The sequence below is a fragment of the Apostichopus japonicus genome, chromosome 11, assembly GCF_037975245.1.
Source record: "Apostichopus japonicus isolate 1M-3 chromosome 11, ASM3797524v1, whole genome shotgun sequence".
Classification (NCBI taxonomy): domain Eukaryota; kingdom Metazoa; phylum Echinodermata; class Holothuroidea; order Aspidochirotida; family Stichopodidae; genus Apostichopus; species Apostichopus japonicus.
In genome coordinates, this window is record NC_092571.1 from 16,251,452 (window position 1) to 16,269,951 (window position 18,500).

The 18,500-nt window shown below is 37.8% G+C and overlaps 1 protein-coding gene across 8 annotated transcripts in view; it reads left to right on the forward strand.

Moving 5' to 3' along the window:
- LOC139976288 (uncharacterized) overlaps positions 1-18,500 on the forward strand; it is a 101,600-nt gene that overhangs the window by 79,106 nt on the left and 3,994 nt on the right. For 6 of the 8 annotated variants that reach the window (XM_071984940.1, XM_071984942.1, XM_071984946.1 and 3 more), the window contains 3 exons: positions 2,328-2,396; positions 7,942-9,597; positions 16,212-17,688. In XM_071984940.1, the coding sequence (XP_071841041.1) occupies positions 2,328-2,396; positions 7,942-9,597; positions 16,212-17,688 (3,202 nt within the window). The remainder of the gene's footprint in view (positions 1-2,327; positions 2,397-7,941; positions 9,598-16,211; positions 17,689-18,500) is intronic. The other 2 variants (XM_071984941.1, XM_071984943.1) reach the window with 2 other exon arrangements.

The window sequence follows — 18,500 nt, forward strand, 5'->3', positions numbered from 1 at the left end:
ATGATTACAGTCATTGCAGTCACTGCATTGCCATATTATTAATATTAGGACCGTCGTTTTCAGTCGGTTTTAATACTCGGACTAAAGCTCTGTTATGATTCTGCGTCACATTTTGCAACAATTGCACAACTCGTGAGTCTCTTTCTGAGAAATCTGGATCACGGTCGCATAACTTGTGCATGGGTGGTCTTCAACTATTCAAAGTTATTGAGGTCATTTTGCATATATGCTTTCATAGGCATGGTTCATTCTGTACAGACGTTAACGAGAAAGGAAAGAAGAAAAGAAAGAGGAAAATTCACATAGTTGATTGCATGGCTGTTTCATTTAGAGTGATATCCCAGGGGCCTCTCTTCACATGAAATCTATATTTACACCGAAGTGAAAGCGCTTGTAACTGTTACAAAATTATCCTCAAACGATTTTGCTCGGTCATATTTCCCAGGCATTACAAAGATTTGAGTGACCCTCGTTATGATATTGGATTTCACTTTGCAAACTATTCCGAGAAGGTTCCATAACAACCACATACACACACACAAAACAAAGATTTCAAAACCTTACCCAGTTAAAAATAAAAGAAAATTGTGTCGTTTTTGCTAGGTTCAGAAGTTCATATAATTTTTAATTAGTGACTGACTAATATGTAATTAATAAATAATTTATTTATATAAATTAAAATTAATAGTCTGCAAAGATTTATTCCAGTATTTTATAGTTATAGGTTTTTTTCTCACAGATGCAACAAAGCATTTCTTCTAACCCTGTTGATGAACCTTGGTGATAAAAAATGCCTCTCAGTAAAATAAAAGCCAAAAACAATTTCTCTCCCTGCTTGTACACAATTGGCCAAGGTTTTAATCCGCTCTTGAAAGTCTTACACGCCTTGGCCAAATGTCAATACATGTTTTGGACATGTGTATAGCCTTTTTCTCAGAGTTTGGAAACATCTGCAAATGACATTCATGCAGCAAACTGAAAATGGATTTTATATAGGTGACAACAAAAAGGGGCTTCTTTTGTGAGACGAGGGAAAAAAAAAACTCTAAACGAACAAACGATATATGAAAACTCGATTTATCAAGGAGATACATCTTTAGTTCTGGTATTAAACAAAAAACAATGTAGCTCCAACAGTAACAGATGCAAGTATACTGGAGTAACCAATGGTAGTTCTATCCATGGTTTTGTGGACGAGCAACAAAACTTTTTAGATATTTTGATATTGTAAGAGAAGGATTATTGTGGGTTAAAGCAATGTATGTACTTAGGTATGTATGGTTAAACTTAAATGTATGTTTGTCAAGTATTTGCATTTATTCAACTTCCCGAATATCATTACAAGTAACGATGTTATGATTAGCATCAGTCTTTACATCCACTTATTATACTTGTTACAATATTATAATGAGTTTTTAAGCAAAAAAAATTTGCCCGCTTTTCATTTCCAAAAGCTGCAAAGATGCCTCTCTTGAGAAACCGAAACAAAGTAACAATCAAAGAAATAAAAACATAGTACTTAGGAAATTTGCAGTACTGTAATCATCATTCAGTAATACCTGTTATAAGAGAACGATGCAAAAAAAAGGTGCTTTACTTGCCTGAAATTCACTCGCTTTTTGCTTTGGTTTGATGGTAGAGTATAGCAGCATGGGTGTTAACTCATCATTAAATATCTAACCCAATCGTGGATCGGGCAGATGATGATACTTGTCACTGAGACATTGACCTTTCCATAGCAACCATCTTTGGGGGGTCGTGTATAGGTCAATCTTTATGTTGGTGTCCCTTCATCAGCAGCTTTCCTACAATGATTCTCTTTCTACGAAAACCTTTCAATTCGGTCATTAATTTTTCCTTTTGGAGTATGTATAATTAGTTTAGACACTCAGGAGTTGCGTCAAATAGATCTGTTGTGTAAATCTTGGCCCCAAGATTATAACAGACCAAATATAGAAACTGCATTCCAGTAACTGCCCGTGTGGGGAAACCCGATGATGTCATAGTTTAGACTTGATCAAGTCTTCAGCCTTGTGTGTGAAGAGACACACACATTATGTAAGAACTGAAATGCAGATTTTCACCTTTCAATATTGACCTTTCAATATTAACCTTTGTAGACCAATGCTTATGGAGCATGGGTGATGGTCAGGATGGGGTGGTGTGGGGGGGCTGCAGGGGGGGGTTCAGCTTCTTGTGGATGGTGAAACTAACCCAGAAGATCTGTTATAATATGGAGGGTAGCCAGTGGTATAAATCAACAGCCAGCTGCCTGGCCATGGATGATCATCCATTCTCATTCTCGACATTTCTTCGAACCTTTCTAGCAGCCTGTCAAACTCCGGTCCCCTAATCGTTTAATCGGCAGGAGATTGGTGGTCAGCTGCGACGGTCAAGTATGAAATTCTTTCTTGGAACCGGACCTCAATAATAATTGCACCGCAAAGCAAAAAGCGAGCTGATTCCCACATTTGATCTGATTTTTATTTTATGTTTTATGGCTACGACTTTGAAAATGCTTGTGAAATAGTTTTTGCACGAACGTTGTCACTGTTTCTCTCAACAGTGACTGACGTAGTTTTTCTGCTCATCAGATGGGGATTGAAATCACAAGGAGACCGATTGTTTATTTAATTTTCGGCCGAATTTTGCGATGGATAAAAAACAAAAAGCCAAACTGCACACACTTTTGTTGAAAAGTAATCATCATCATTTTTGGATTATAGCAAGGAGGATATTAAAAGCTCATGTACCTCAGAATGTGTGTAAATCCAACACTGACCTTTAATATTACATGTCCTCGGTATAAATTGCAATGATTAAATTGTCTCTAGTTATACCATTTTGTTTAACTTTCTTGCTACAACCAATTTTGATGCTAGTTTCTTCTGTGTTGGGGACTCGATGATGTCATATTTAGACTTGATCAAGTCTTCAGCCTTGTCTGTGAAAAAACAGTAAATCTCAAACATCTCCCAAACCAAATCAGATTTTTCTCCGCTGTTTGGGTGGGAAGTTGTTCGTGGCAGTTATGTCTATCACATAGACCAATATTATATGATAGTTCAGTTTCCTTTAAGATTTTTTTATAATTTTTTTTTTATAGAAATAGAATAATACATTCTCATGCAATATCTTCCTTCCACTCACTGCGATTTCAAGGTTTCAATTCTTTCTGATGTTTTGCGATTTCTTTTTCTCTTTTTCACCATGATGTTCCCATGAATATTATGATATCATATAAGACTGCTGGAAACATCACTGGGGGGCAGAGTAAAGTTTTTAATTCCATGTTTTTCTTTTAGTTAATATTTATGCTGGTCAATTACCTTTTCATATGTAAAATTTATTGCTCGTAAAATCCACCATATTCTTTAGTTTAATATCTTTATCTATCAAGCCTCAACGAAAATCTTCTGTTTTTGTTTGGAACTGTGGAAATCTTGACGAACACGACTAGAATTGCACTCGCCAATACGTAAAAAAAAAAATATTTCGCACGCCTTAAACGGTTAAAATTCACTCTACGCTATTAACACTGCCATGTGTTTAGTATGTGTAGTCAGGAGTACTACAATGTTACAAACAATAATTGTATCCAAATGAACATGAACGCATATGACATTATCAAAATAACAATAACATTCGAATGAACGTCGACGTGAACATGACTACTGGCTATAAAGCATATTTTTTGACGAGGCTTGGTAATTTTGGTATACACGGTGCATCATATACATTTCACCCTTTGATTTTTTAAGTTTTGCAATCCTGGTTCACTAACATTCTCTTATTCTTACCTCCTCTCTTCCACCCTTTGTTTTTTTTTTACATGACAGCTTACTCCAGTAAGTACCCCTTGTTCTGATAAACCCCCTTTGACCTATAACACTCGAGCCATAAGCAGACACGAATTAGTATTGTATATTGCATGCGAGCAGTGCAATTAACGGTTTCATTTCAGATAATATAGATAACTTTTTCCCACCCAATCCCACCTTCCCTTAATATTTAGTATGAAACGACTTAAAGCATTTTTAACATATCGTCGATGCAATTCCCTGTCTGCTTGAGCTCATGTAGTTACTGTTTATCTCGCATTTAACATATGAAAATATTCCCTAAAAGCAATCGAGAAAAAAACTTTTGCCTTGCAAGGTGTCGAAAGTGTCGAGTGTTTGATTTAAGTATGACATATATTGTAATAGTTGGACCAATGCGCTCTAGAATAGTAAATATTAACAATGAGTTTGATTTAAGTATGACATATATAGTAAAGGTTGCAACAAAGCGCTCTATATAGTAAATATTAACAATGAGGGTTGATCTAAGGCACTTTATGAAATGAACAAAGTGTTGAGGGTTTGATCTAAGTATGATATATATATAGTAAAGGTTGGACCAAAGCACTTTATAATGAATCGACCAAATTGCTTATCATACATAGAATGTGGCAGGGGAGGGGAGGAGTAGGTAGGTAGTGGAGAAAGAGGGGGTGGGAAGGTAGGGGAGAGACAGGGGTGGGTAGGGGAGAGGGGGATTTTTTAGGTTTGCCGTAATATAGTGCAGGTTTGGCTAAACCAATTTGCTGAACGAATTGTGGAGGAGTTTGATAAAAAATAAAAAATTATATAGGCCTATATTCATTATTTATAGTGAACAAGGTGTGAAGGTTTGGCTAAGCTAACATACCAAGCAAAGTATGGATTAATAAAACTGTTACTGGACCAGTAGAGGTGTGATACAGTTTATATTGTACTATGTATTTTTATTTCTTCTTCTGGAAATTGCAACTGACAATATTTGAGGTGTAGTATGGATGGGGAATGGGGGGGGGGGTTGGGTTGGAGATTATCAAGGTGTACAAGTTACTGAATTTCTCTATGGCTAAACCATGTATGTCAACTTTCTAATGCATAGTATTTACCTTTTAAACTGTTATATTTGGAACCTTTGCCTTTTTGGTAATATGTCCCATTTATGATTCTTCCCTGCTTTAAAAGGTGGTTGGTTTAATTTCATCTCTTTAGAATTGTCCGACCTTAAGATATCTTTTCAAACTGTATATCTTGTTGGATGTACAGAAGATTCTATAGAATTAGCTATTAAGCATTCAACTTTTCCTTGTATGCTTTTTGAACTTAATTTGCAAAATCTTGTTTTCTTGATAATAAAATAGTGAATGTCAAATTGAAATTATTACAACACTTCTTTTACAAGAAAAGTTTCTATTTTGACGTTAAAAATACGTTAAACACAATTTAAACTTTCTTTGAAAGTTGAATGTTAATAGGCAAATAGAGCAAATTTACACAAATTCACTTTCTACAAATTATACCAGGTGGTTTGTTACGTGGAAATATTTGAAAATATTTTCCATCTGTCTTTCAAACGTTGAGCTCTGACTTGAGCTTCAAAATACATTTAATGGGTGTTGGGATGGGGGGGGGGGGAGGGGGGAGGCATGGGTTAGGAGAGGCAATTTATCAATTTATTTAGTTCTTCAACAATGCAAAGTATTATCGTGTAACATACGTTTGATGTAAACTAGCAAAAGGAAAGAACTATCCTGGGTAAAATTGTGCCGCAATTACGTAAAAATTTGGTCACATCTTTCGACCGAGCTTGCTTGCTTGTCTTTGTAGTAATCATGTAGCTATGTATCTTCTTTATGTATTCTATGACGTGAAGTTATCGCTCTCTTTTGTGGTCGTTAATTTGCTCTTTTTCAAATGAGTAATTAATTTTTTGGGCATATCTTGTTTTATTTTTTACTGTCTGTCAAACTAACTATTCCTACTTCTTATTTATATGCTTTGTTGCCTGTTTGATGTGAAACTGAATTGCTTCTATATTTTTACTTGATTTATTTTTACAAGACCCTCCTCGACTTACAGAAGGTAATAATATAAGTCTTCTCTCTCGTATGGTTTTTTCCCTCCCTGTAATATTGCACGTTTTAACCCCTTCTCTTCCATTCCTGTTGCCTTTTCCCCATCCTCCTCCCCTCCTCCTTCCCCCTCCTCCCCCTCCTTCCCCCTCCTCCACCCCCCATGCCCAGCCCTTCTCTGTTTGTCCCTTGTGGTTCAGTGCTTGTTTATCTAAAAGGTGCCTAGTGCAATGGAGAAATAAATGGTTTCAAAAGCTGGAAGAAATGGTATTTTTTATTAAATATGGAAATAAAACTATACCCAAAGATGTCTAGGGCTTGAATGATATGATAAACTGGCTGTCATTTGTCTCAGTTTAAATTGTAATACGATCATGATCACTGATTGACTAAGAACTTGTACGTTCAGGGCAGTATAAAATTTAATATCATCAAAGCGTACACAAAACCAACAATAGTTGTTTGCATACATGACTGAGATGTGAAGAACTAAAAGAAAAAAAAGCTAAGTAAAGTCTTGCTGAGTTTGGGAGAAGGAGGGGGGAAGTGGGCATTTCATTTTGAAAATCTGTGATTTCATAGTTGCCATACATAATAGGATCTGAGTGCTGATACTAAAACCTAAGCCATAGTTAGGTTAAGTTTATTTTAATAAGAGCTTCAGTTTGTTTTAGTTGTGAGTGCTGTTTCAAATAAGAGCAGGGAAGCTCTTTTCTGGTTCTCACTTAGTTCTTGGACAAATTGAACTCAATTGTTCTACATTAGTACTGAAGATATATATATGGAATTATATGGCAAGGAATTGCAATGCCAACTGGCTTACTGGTTAGTTTCAGCATTTGCAAAAGCCATCTCCATGACAGAAAATAAACATTGTAATAAAGAAAATATGAAGCATTCTCGGCATGATGATGTCATACTTAGACTTGATCAAGTCTTCAGCCTTGCGTGTAAGAACTCACCATGTGGGGGGGGGGTGGTGGGGGCAGGTAAGTCTTATCAAATTTGAATAGTCGATCTCGAAAGTTGTTATTGTTTAAATGAGGTTTATGAATGGACATTTTGTTTCCCTTTTCAGGTCAAATATTGTATTTAATATATATTTTATTTTGACTGTTAAGTTTTTAGTCTTTAAATTTATTTTTCTCTGAGCATGCAATTAACAATATTGGAAACCTATTTTTTATTTTCTATTATAATTTCCCCCTTCACACTTTTTATCCTGCACACATGTATGTTACCTTTTTGATATGTGTTTTCTTTTCACCTGTAACAGTACGAGTAGTTATGCTTCCTCTGATGCCCGCAGTATTATACCCCTCTACTCACACCTCACCAACTTGCTGCCAGCTTGCACTAAAGTCACAAAGATGCTGTGCTTTGCTTGTATTATTACTAAGCGTAACATAAACTTACAAAGTTTATTTGCTATACTACACCAGCAACTATCTGAAAACAAAATGTTGGTTTGTGTAATTTCTACTTTATGTTCCTGAGGTTATAATTCAAGGAGAGTCGTGTTTTAATGAATATGGTTGTGAAGTGTTGGGAAGAAATCCCCTTAACGATATTCTTACAGGGTAAAGAGGGCGGGAGGGGAGGGGGGAAGCTGTTGTGATTTGAGGGTTATGCTAGCATTCAAAGTTTCACCAGTTAGCCATTTGGCCCAATGCGTGATGTCATCGTGTCTTAGTGCTACCAAGAGGCTTTATAATTTTCATGATAAAAGACAACGTTGCTGTTTATGTCAACACTAAATCAGTAATGACTCATTTTAGCATTTGATATTGCAGGATCCACCTCTTTCTTGTTGAATACGAAGAATGTTGAAGAATATTAACAATAATTATCATTATTATTATTATTATTATGATTATTATGCCATAAAGAACAATTATTAAACCCCTAAATATGCCTCATGACTCTGTGATGTCTCTTGTAGGCCCTCTTGAATTTTGTTCTTCCACTTAAAAAAGAAAAAAAAGCTGTAAGGCTTCCTATTAAACCTGTACTAAGGTGGTGAGTTAACTACTCTTTGTTTCTTTATACAGTCGTTCGAGATGGGATCACTCTTAGAAGAATGCCTATCGGCGTGGGAGTCTGTTGGTTCGCAGCTTAGGATGGAAGACGAAGAAACCAATGGCTTGGAAGGTGAGGGTCTTAACCTACTTACTGCTAACCGCACGAAAAACAACAACTCGACAATTAAATCGAATCCCATCTCCATAAACCAGGGTGGAAAGCCAAGGGAGGTGGGTGTCGGTTCATCTATTAACTTCCATGATGCTAACGACACCACTCACCCCTCTGGTGGCATGGCATCCCTGCCCTTGTCCGCCACCTCCACCTCATCACACCCTGACACCATGCTTAATTTGCATAACATGATCATTAAAGACCGTATTTGCACACAGAGCCAGACTAAGAGGTTTGTACCGTCTAGAAGGGGTCACGACCCCCAGCAACCCAAGGACCCTTCCGCCGGTAGAGTGCTCACTCGGAGACACTCGGAGGCCTCCGGGGTTGCGCTGCCGGTGGTGGAGTCACCACATCCAGCCAGCGATAACACCAGATACGAGAGAAGGTGGAGGACAGAGTTTAAACGTCTGTCCTCGACGACCCCGAAAAACGACTCCAATGAATATTTAGACGATGTCGTGGTCGGCGGCGAGACGCCCCCGTCACCCGTGCGAGATTCTGCTCCTCAGTCGGTAACGGGTCCATCTACAAAGATGTGCGATGACGTCGACCAGCCCCCTGTGAAGAGTTCCACCGGGAAGAGGTCGAGACGAGCGGACTACGAGGAACTCTCCCTGGCTTTATCTCCAGATCCAGGCACCTACAATTTCCAGTTTGCAATGAATCAGACCTCCCAGGTCACTCGTTGTTCAAGCCTGAAAGAGACCGGACAGCAACCGCCCAAGGACAATTTACCAAAATCGCAGAGTTTTCGATCGTATGATGCAGATGATGGTCTGTTTGCCTACAATGTGTTGATAGGAGGAAAACTCTCGGACAAAGTCGGCGAGAAGCCACCAGCGGTACCCCCAAAGCCGAGAAGAATGAACTTTGTGGACAAGGAGGAAGTGGTCTTGAGGAAAACGGCCTTGGTAAATTCTACGACTAGTTCCAGTGAATTGTCTCCACAGGATGGCGCTTCTTGTGAACCAGCTAAGAGTTCGAAGGCAACTCAGCGACAAAGTGTGCGGGTGTTGAAGAGTATGTTCGAGACCGCCTATCAAGAAGAAGTTCCCCCATTGCCTCCCAGGGAACCTGTGTCAACGCTGCATCAGTTGACATCTCTCATAAAGCCATTACAACCAGAGAGCTCGCCTTCAAGATCTCCTCACAGCGATCTAGCGAAGACGTCGTCTCAGAGTCCAGTAAGTGGTGACCCTCCGGGGGAGCCAAACAACAACAATAACGAAGAAGAAGTTTACCGATTGAGTGCAGAGACACTGGAGAAATTGCAACAGGAGCGGCGTCCAAGAAGACCGAGGAGGAGAAGTAGGAGCGCAGAGAATAGCTCTGAAAGCTCCGATCAATCTCCGGTCAAGACAAGACACAGCACATCTGAAGAGGAAGAAGACCAAGTGGGTCTCAGATCAGAAAAGGCAATATCACCCAAGAGGTCACCTGTCAGATTAGAGCCAGGGAGGTCACCCCAGAGGAGGAAGGGACTACCAGACCTGCCGGAGAATGATCAGGTGAGAATGTTAGCCACTCAAGATGAGAGAAGGGAGTCACTCAGCATCAAACCACAACCGACCTGTATTCATCATAAAAGGGCAGGGGGGCAGGAATTTCTGCCTGTTAATGCATGTTTTGATGAAGAGCCATGGTGTGCATAACCAGACTTTGGGTCGTGGAAACTGGGGGGGGGTGGTGTGGCTTATTTCCACATGGGGTGGGCGGTAAAAATGAAACCTAGGTATTATTGTTCAATGTTAGGCAGTGAAAAATCAATTCAGATTGCCATCCTGGCTTCCCACCCCCTTAAAACTGCTACAACATCTACATGAAAAACAAAGAAAAGCAAGACATCACTGCTCTTTACATTCAATAATGTGTGCAAGGAAAGTCATGTGTAAATGTAGTCAATCACAGGACTGGTCTCATCCCCAAGAAGTTCAATGAATCAGTGACTGCCTTGGATTTATTGAGTTTTAATGGCTGGTCCCATTTTCATGTTATCAATTTCATTGAAATTGTCATTTCAAAGACCAAAAGATAACGATCAAATTTTAACACACTTAGGTGACAAATGAAAAAAACACATGTTAAATTATTAAATGAAATTTTATGTCATTTAGAAATTGCTGATTGCGTTTAGAAGCACAGAGAATCCTGTTTGGGATATTAATGTGCGTCTTGCATTTTCATAGCCATGAGAACTTAGTTGCTCCCTTCGTGCCTCTTTATACATTATTGTGTGCAGCATTATCCAAGGGCAGAGTAAATCACTTGGAGATAATATCAGTGTGTAACATATGACAAAATGAATTAGGTCAGTTAGTTTTTTCAAACTACTCATTAATAGTGGAATGATGAGTTTTCAATTAAAAAAAATGTTAATAGGGTAGGGATTCATAAAACCATCAGATGAATTAATTTGTAGCTTGATGCTGTTGTGATTTCCTTCGCTCCTGTTGTGTTGTTACCATGCCTCTGCAAAGATTTGAAAAATATGTGCAGATGTAACTTTGCAAAATTTGAAAAATATTACACGCTTGTAGAAAATTTTGAGTGGTTGAACAACACATTTGCACAATAATCTCAAAAGATTGCTTGTAAATTATTGCAACTTTATGGGTGTTTTTTTTATTTTATATTTTTATCAAATTATTATTATTTTGTATACAGCACATAATCCATTCTTTTGTATATAAAAGTAAGTGCCAATTCTTTGCAATAGAGTAGTCATATATATATAGATATGTGTACAAAAAAGTCTAACAAGAAAAAAGTATTTGTTAAATATTCATATATCAACTTTTTACAATGCAGTTAGGAATTTGTTGAGGAATTCAATTAACTACAAAGCAATGACTCAAAATAGATGTGAACACCTTTCCCAAAGATGATGTGATGAAATTCAATGAAGAAAGGACAAAATAGGGGAATTTTGTTGTTGATGGGATGGAAGAGGACATGCATAAGATGTGCAAATTGCCTAACACAAGGAAGTATGGGAGCTTTGGACCCTAGTGTTATAAGAGAAACATTGCTTGAATAACTGCTGCTTAAATTCCTCCCACATTTTTGACAGAGCAGATTGGATTAAAAATTTCTTATGTTATTAATATTCTCTTATGAGATTCTCTTCTTTAAAATTGAAGAGAAGCAGGAAAAGAGAAGAATATGGAAAAGAATTAAATTGGAAATTTAAAATGAGAAGTGTTATTCAAATCAAACTGCTCCTTAATAGCAATGTTAACAGATGCTAATAATTTGCACAAAAAAATGTAAGGTCCAAAAAATGATGACATCACTGGAAGGATTGAGAGCTTGCTAAGATCCCTCCCAAAATCTAACTCCCTGCCTCCTCTTTCATATAGTACCTGCAAATATCGAGTTTGTTAGCATTGTTTATACATCTGCCTGACTACCTTCATGTTTGCCATTAGTATCACTTTATTCATAATCCATTGTCGTGTATCATTAGAGGCAGTGTGCAAAATATAGCACCCTCCCCCTCCCCCCTCCCTTGAAAAAAAATCCTCTGTTTGTCTGTTTCATATCAAATTTGAAACACTTTAAGCAAATGTATCGGTAGTTATGCAATAGGTATCAATGTTTGTCATTTTATCAAAGCATGCTTGTCACATTGTTAATGGTTCAAATTATTCAGTCATGTTACGTCAAATTTCCACATAACTTCCACCAAATTTCTGTGCCACAAAACTTTTGCTGAACAAAATTACCATAAAGAAAACTTTGAAGATTTTTATCATACTGTAGATATTTATCAAATTCCAGCGCAAGGAATTTTTTAAGGCCAAGAAAACTTGAAAGACTAAGAAGAAAAAATACATGCAAAGGAAACATTGTCAAGCTCTTTATTATGCCTTGAACAAAATGACAAGTCTGTATGGCTGTTGCATCTACCACTGATATTTGTGTGTATGACTGTTCGTCCGTAATAACGCCTTGCTGCCTCTTAACAAGTCCCAATTTTCACTTCACAAGATCGGAATAAGTCCCACGTAAATTTGTTAGTGTCTTCTATGAAAAGTTGAATGAACTCTTTAAAAATTAACCAATATGAAATTGACATCTTGCAATGTTTTATTTACCATTAAATGATGTACTATCAAGGTTAATGTGGAGCAGATTCTAAAATTGAATCTAAGTGATTTCCATGTTGTGAGAAAATCTAGTTATTTGAAATTGACGTTTAATAGGTTGGGATTAAGGGAAGCACAGTGGTTCTCAAAGTATATATCTGTTAATTGGCAGTACTGTGTTCTGTTTCTCCTACTCTTACCTATCGTACCTCCTAACTAGCCCGGAACACCTAATCATGTAAATACAACTGTCCCAAATCATTTTAATATTTAGGGATGTCGACTTAAATGAAACATTGTTTTTATAATCAAGAAGATCGTTTGATCATTATTGAGTAGTAAATGACTAACATATTAATAGCCTTAATCTAAATCTCTATTGTTTCATGCCACTCGTCTTTCGATTTCTTTGTTTCTGTTTGTTTAAATGAACTTAAAAGTTACTCTCAAGGGTCAATGCCATGTTTAAAAATTGCTTCCTTGCACGGCGTCAGTTTAATTTTCACTTCAGTCAATTATCACTTCAATGCACAAAGTTTCACAATATTCAAAACAAGTTTAGTTTATTGAAGGGATGCTACACAAGTTCACATGTATATTTAAGATTTTTAATTTTATTGCAAAATCTCTTTCTGGCTGATTGATAAAGTCTCACAACTATTTCACTATTCCCTCCAACAGGAGTCACGATATAGAGTTAATGAAACTTTTAATTGCTGTTTCATTCAGTTAAATTTTGTTTTAAGTTTTGGGACGAATCGTTTACAATTTTAGAATTTTTCACCACTAATGAGTTTTTCTCTCTCTCTCTTCTCTCCCCCTCCCCCTTTTTGCACCCGTAACGTTGCCTCATGGATAAACCTCCTGCTAACTGTCTCGTAATATGTCAATCTGACATGTAACCATTTTGTCATAAATTTTGTACCATTCATGTGAATCTAAATTTATGCATGCAAAATTGGTGACTGATGATTGGTTAATATGTGAATAATATGTTACTATATGTTATCGTGTGCATTTATTATACTTTCGCTCTCTGTAACAGTCGGATATTATCCATTTATAGAGTTTCCGGAAATTTCCCAGTAAAATGTACATCTCTTTGACTTGTCAATAACAAAACTGGCTTAAAAAAGTCAAACCTTTGCTTCTAACAATTTTTCTCCCATCCTTTAATGACCTTTGCTTTTTATTCATTTTGGGTCGGTGCACATTTGATTTCCTCTTAAAGGATACCCGAAATGCTTGCATCCGAAATTATTTTGGGAAAAACCACCACCTTCCTTGGCAATTTCAAATTTTCCCTGGTTTTTGGAGATATATTTTTGGTTTTGAAACAAATTGTTTGCCCACTTTCTCTTCTGATATTTCTGTGAATGTGTATATGGTATGTATATTTGTATTAATGTTATTTTATAACACACGTTTTACACCCATTGTTTGCTTGCCGTTTTACATTATGACAATATAACCTTAGTTTCAACAGCTCTTGCACCTTAGCCATATATATACACTGTCTTACATGTTGTCAGTTATAATGGTCTCTAGCCGTAACGTATCTTACAGTGACTCTGCAGACCTATAGATACTGCACAGCTGGTCTTTCATTCCTTCCCATTATTTATGAATTTGATGAATTTTGGTTAACACCGAAAATCACTTTTCATTTGTGAATGAAAAAGGCGCTAAAAATTTCCTTTGCGGGAAGATAACAGCCAGCCTGAAGACATTCTATGTACGTCAGAAATTATGGATGAATAGCTCTTGAAAGAAAACAAAACTTGAATTATTGATTGATCGTTGCCCAAATTTTACCACTTTTAGACTGTCTAAAAGAATAAAATATCTTAACCATCTATTAGAACTAGCCAACTATATATTAAATTGTTATGTAGCAGTATTAAGCTTACTGATGAAATTTTAAAACTATAAAAAATGGAGGTTTATGGCGAGCAATTACGTCAGTTGGCTATGAGGATCATATTCATATTTCCAGTACAAAAATGTAGTTTGAACATTCAAAAGAGAGAAATATGATCTAGCAGAGTCAATAAAATTAGGTGAAATTCTGGCTGGATTGGGCAGCCCCTCATCATTTTCTGTTCAAATGTTTTATGGAATTCTTTTGCACCTAAAACAAATATTTTAGATATTCTACATGTTTTATCGGTACATGACCAAACTAAAACCAAACTGGAAACATTTTCAGTAAAATATGATAATATGTTTTGGTATAGAGAAAGATAAGCCTATGTTTTGATTAACATTTGTAGATAACAAGCATTTGGGCAGCTTTAACTCTTTTGCTGCAGAGGCTTAAAACAGCATTATAACAAGGGTTCAATAATTTCATACTTACAACTTTTTTATTACAGTGTTACATAACTGTTGCAACTTTGTTTTGCAAAAATTTATAAACTTCTTGGTGCATTTTGTTAATTCATATGAAAACATTACTAGAAGAAGAAAAAAAATCTAACATTTCTTGTGGAAGGGATCCATCAAAGTTACTGAAGTTATGAAACATAATTTTAATTGATTCAGTGCAACTTTTCATATCCTCTTTGGTTTGAAATATTTACTTAAATTTCTCTGGTAAGAAACCTTAAGGATGAGATATGCAGAAATGAAACCTATAAAGTTCAAATGAAGCCCAATCTGCCATTTCCTATCAACATGTGCTATATTATTTTGTCAACTTTTCTCCAAAAACTTACAAAATATCTGTTTACAAAGGAGCATGAAATATATGTTGTTCCGAAAGAAAGTGGTCCTCTGAAGCAGAAACTTATCGTTATTAGCAGATATTTTAATATTACGTTTGTTACTTTTATGATAAAATTCTGCCAAATTTTCCAAAAGAAAATGCTTCTTTGAAGCAGATAATTATCATTGTTATGATGTTTGTTACCTATATTTAAATTTCATGAATCTGAAAAGAAAAATTGTTTGAATTTCATATTTTCTGCATGTATACACCAAAACTACTTCTTTTTTTTTTGCTCGAAAGGCCAATTTTCCACTTGTATTCACAAGCAAACTCAAATAACAGCCTTATAGATCCACTCACTAGTAGTATAGGCCTCAACATTTCAGTGTAGCCGGAAGAGTTTGCTCCAATCTTTCCGATTCTAAGCCCTACCACCACTTCATTCTTTCTAGCTTTAGACAAATCTGCTTAGGTCAAGGTAGTTTTTTTTTTAAGGTTTTTTTTAGATTTCATGAAATTGTAGTTTTGAATGTTGATATAGTTGTTGTCTCCCTTATCCCCTCACCACCACCATCCCTCTTAAGCAAAACAAATTATAACAAAATTGTAATAATAATAATAATACTTCATCATTAGAATTTTCAAGCAATGAGAAAAAAAGATTGTCTCTTTAAACTTAGGTAAAGTTTATTGGAACTCAATCTTGATCTTATGATGCTTCGGTCGGCCAAAAATATCTTGAAGAAAGTAACGTGAAAAGGTGCCGAGTGAGGCAACTAAAATATTACTGACATAGAAATAATTAATGTGTATACCTAATGCATTTTCAAAGCAAACTTTTTCCTGTAGGTTTTCTGAGACAATTTATTGTACATTTTCCTTATGTATCCTCTTTTGCATTACATGTTTTAGATACCAGTGGCATAACCAGCTATTTCTTCTATCTGGGTTGTGGGGAGGGGGAGGGAGGGGGGAGGGAGGGAGGGATATTTGTTGGAGAAATGTTTTAGTATGATTTTTATATCTACTTTTTATATATATATGAAGAAGGCTGGCAAAAAGGCTATTAAACATGTAAGAAAGGGTGTGTGTTGGGGGGGGAGGGGGGATCAGTCTATGGCTGATTGTGCCACTGGTATTGAATCATATTAGACATTGTGTATATAATAGTAGCATGATGTAACCCCATTGTTAATTACCTCGTGAATATTCATTGTATATATCTGATTTATATTCTAACAGCTGAATGGTTCACTCACTCACTCTTTCTTTTTTTTTTCTCTTTCTCTTTCTCTCCTCATTACCCGATCGCCTTCATCTGTAGACTAATCGCCCACATAACTTACACACCACCCCGCCTATACCCCCTAGGAAACCCCCCAGTGTAAAACCCTTTCACACCACCCACAGCAGCGTTAATGTAGAACTAGATCTACCATCCCCACCAACCACTCTGGCATATGGGAAACCTCCCAAGGACACCACGAGTAACCATGCTACCTCCTCACCGAGATCATCACCACGTCACCTTTTTCGTCAGGATAATGGGAATGACAGTTTAGACTTCCAAGCCAGAGTGTCTCCAGTGTCACATTCCCCCTCCAGGACATCTACCAATGCCCTCCTTAATGACACCATGAAAAGCCTCGCCACCTTGTCACCGAGATCATCCCCTCAGCACCGCCGTAGGGAGAGCACTGACCTCCCAAACTGTTATGCCCAAGACAGCGATGGCTTGGACCTTGCACCTCAGCCCCCTTTGTTACCTTGTAAGAGAAGTAAGAGTAGGATGCCACCCAGACTGCCCCCTAGGAAACCCCAACTCATCAAAAGAAGCAAGACTGTGGACGTAACGAGCACGCCTCTGCAACCGTTAGTAAAGAGATCGGACACAATCAGCAACGATGTAGACATGCACAAGAAGAGGTCGGAGTTGAAAAGCGCGGCCTTTGATCGCTGCATCATAGATCCCGAAGACAATTTCATCCGGGGTAACCCGAGACTGATTCGAGGCATCCTCGAGATGCAGGGACATTCCTTCGATACAACTGAGGAGGAGGACGAAGGAGAACCCGATTATCCTCCTCCTCCGGTCCCCCTGGAGGAGCCCACGATCATGACGGAGAAGCACATACCGTTCAGGCAAGCTCTTCTACCGGATCCTCTCTCCCCGGAGGACCGAGAAAACATTTTAAAGACACTGGAGCGTCAGAGTAGCGTGCCGCTGTCCCTGACGTTCGACCACTGTCCTTACGGCGACCGGAGGGGTTCGGATGCCTCCAAGGCATCCGACCGATCAAGTGCTTCCTATGTCAGTCCCAGGAACTCGGTGGGCGCCGCTTCCAGGAAGCACATGCGGGCCAGTGCCTGCGAAAATTACGACACCCCCAGAAAGGTAGCAGAGAACCAGCTGCTGCGGTACAATATTTCGACAACCCTAGAGAACAGGGTACGCTTCAGCCCCTGCGGGCCGCGGCAATCCACCGGTTCGGATATCGTCAAAGAATTGGATTACGAGATTTTAGTCTTTCAGAAGGCTGCCGCGAACCGAGCCGAACGATTGGAAATGACCTACGAATCGATGCGTGGGCAGACCACCTCAGTCCGTAAGATGCAGCGGTACATCAATGCCAGGGGCCCATCCACCAACAGAGATACAGCCAAGAGATCGAACGAGACCGATCCAATGTATGCCGATATGGACAAACAGGGGGCAAACGCCGTCAGACAGGACGTACGAAGAGTTCGAAGCATGGAGGACCTCCTCGGATCCAACCATGGCAACGGCTCATCGAAACAAGGTTAGCATTTTTTTATGTTTTTATGTTTTTTCCCCTATGCAGTCCTGATGGCGTGTGTGTAGGCCTATGTGTGTCATGTATGTGTGTGTGTAACGTCCAGCTAGTAATTGATATCTCAAGATTGGAATCATGGATACTTTTCATACTGGGCATATTGATGCCCCATATCAAGTAGAAGAAACCTATTGTTTTGGTGGAGGTCAAATGTCATCTGAAATCACCAGAGGTCAAACTGTGAAAACCTTGTAAACATGATATCTCATAATAGGCAGTATGAATACTTGACATGTGCATGCATGATATTGAGAAGAAGCCTATAGTTTTTTGTGGAGGTCAAAGGTCATATGAGGTTACCCAGAGGTCAAATATTGAAAACCTTGTAAACACAATATCTCAAATTAGGAAGAATGAATACTTTTCATTCCTGGCATGTGGATGCGAATGGTTGAGAATAGAAGAACACAGTTGTTTTTGGTGAAGGTGATAGGGTCAGCAGCATTCGGAAAAAAACTGTATTAAGGATACTTTCGGTACATGGTATATTGATTTGCCATGTTGAGTACACAAATCCTGTTACGGTTGTGTAGGTCAAAGGTTGTTTGAGGTCACCAGAGGTCAAACTCGGAAGACCCTTAAACATGACATCTCAATGTAGGAATCATGGTTACTTCACATACTTGGTGTGTGGATGCATCACACTGATTACAAGACCCCTGTTTTTTTGGTGGAGGTGTGTATTGCCACGTACAGTAGACTGACCTTTTCTTTATTGTGCCATAGTGTAATTGTACATCAAAATAGTGCTTCGAGAG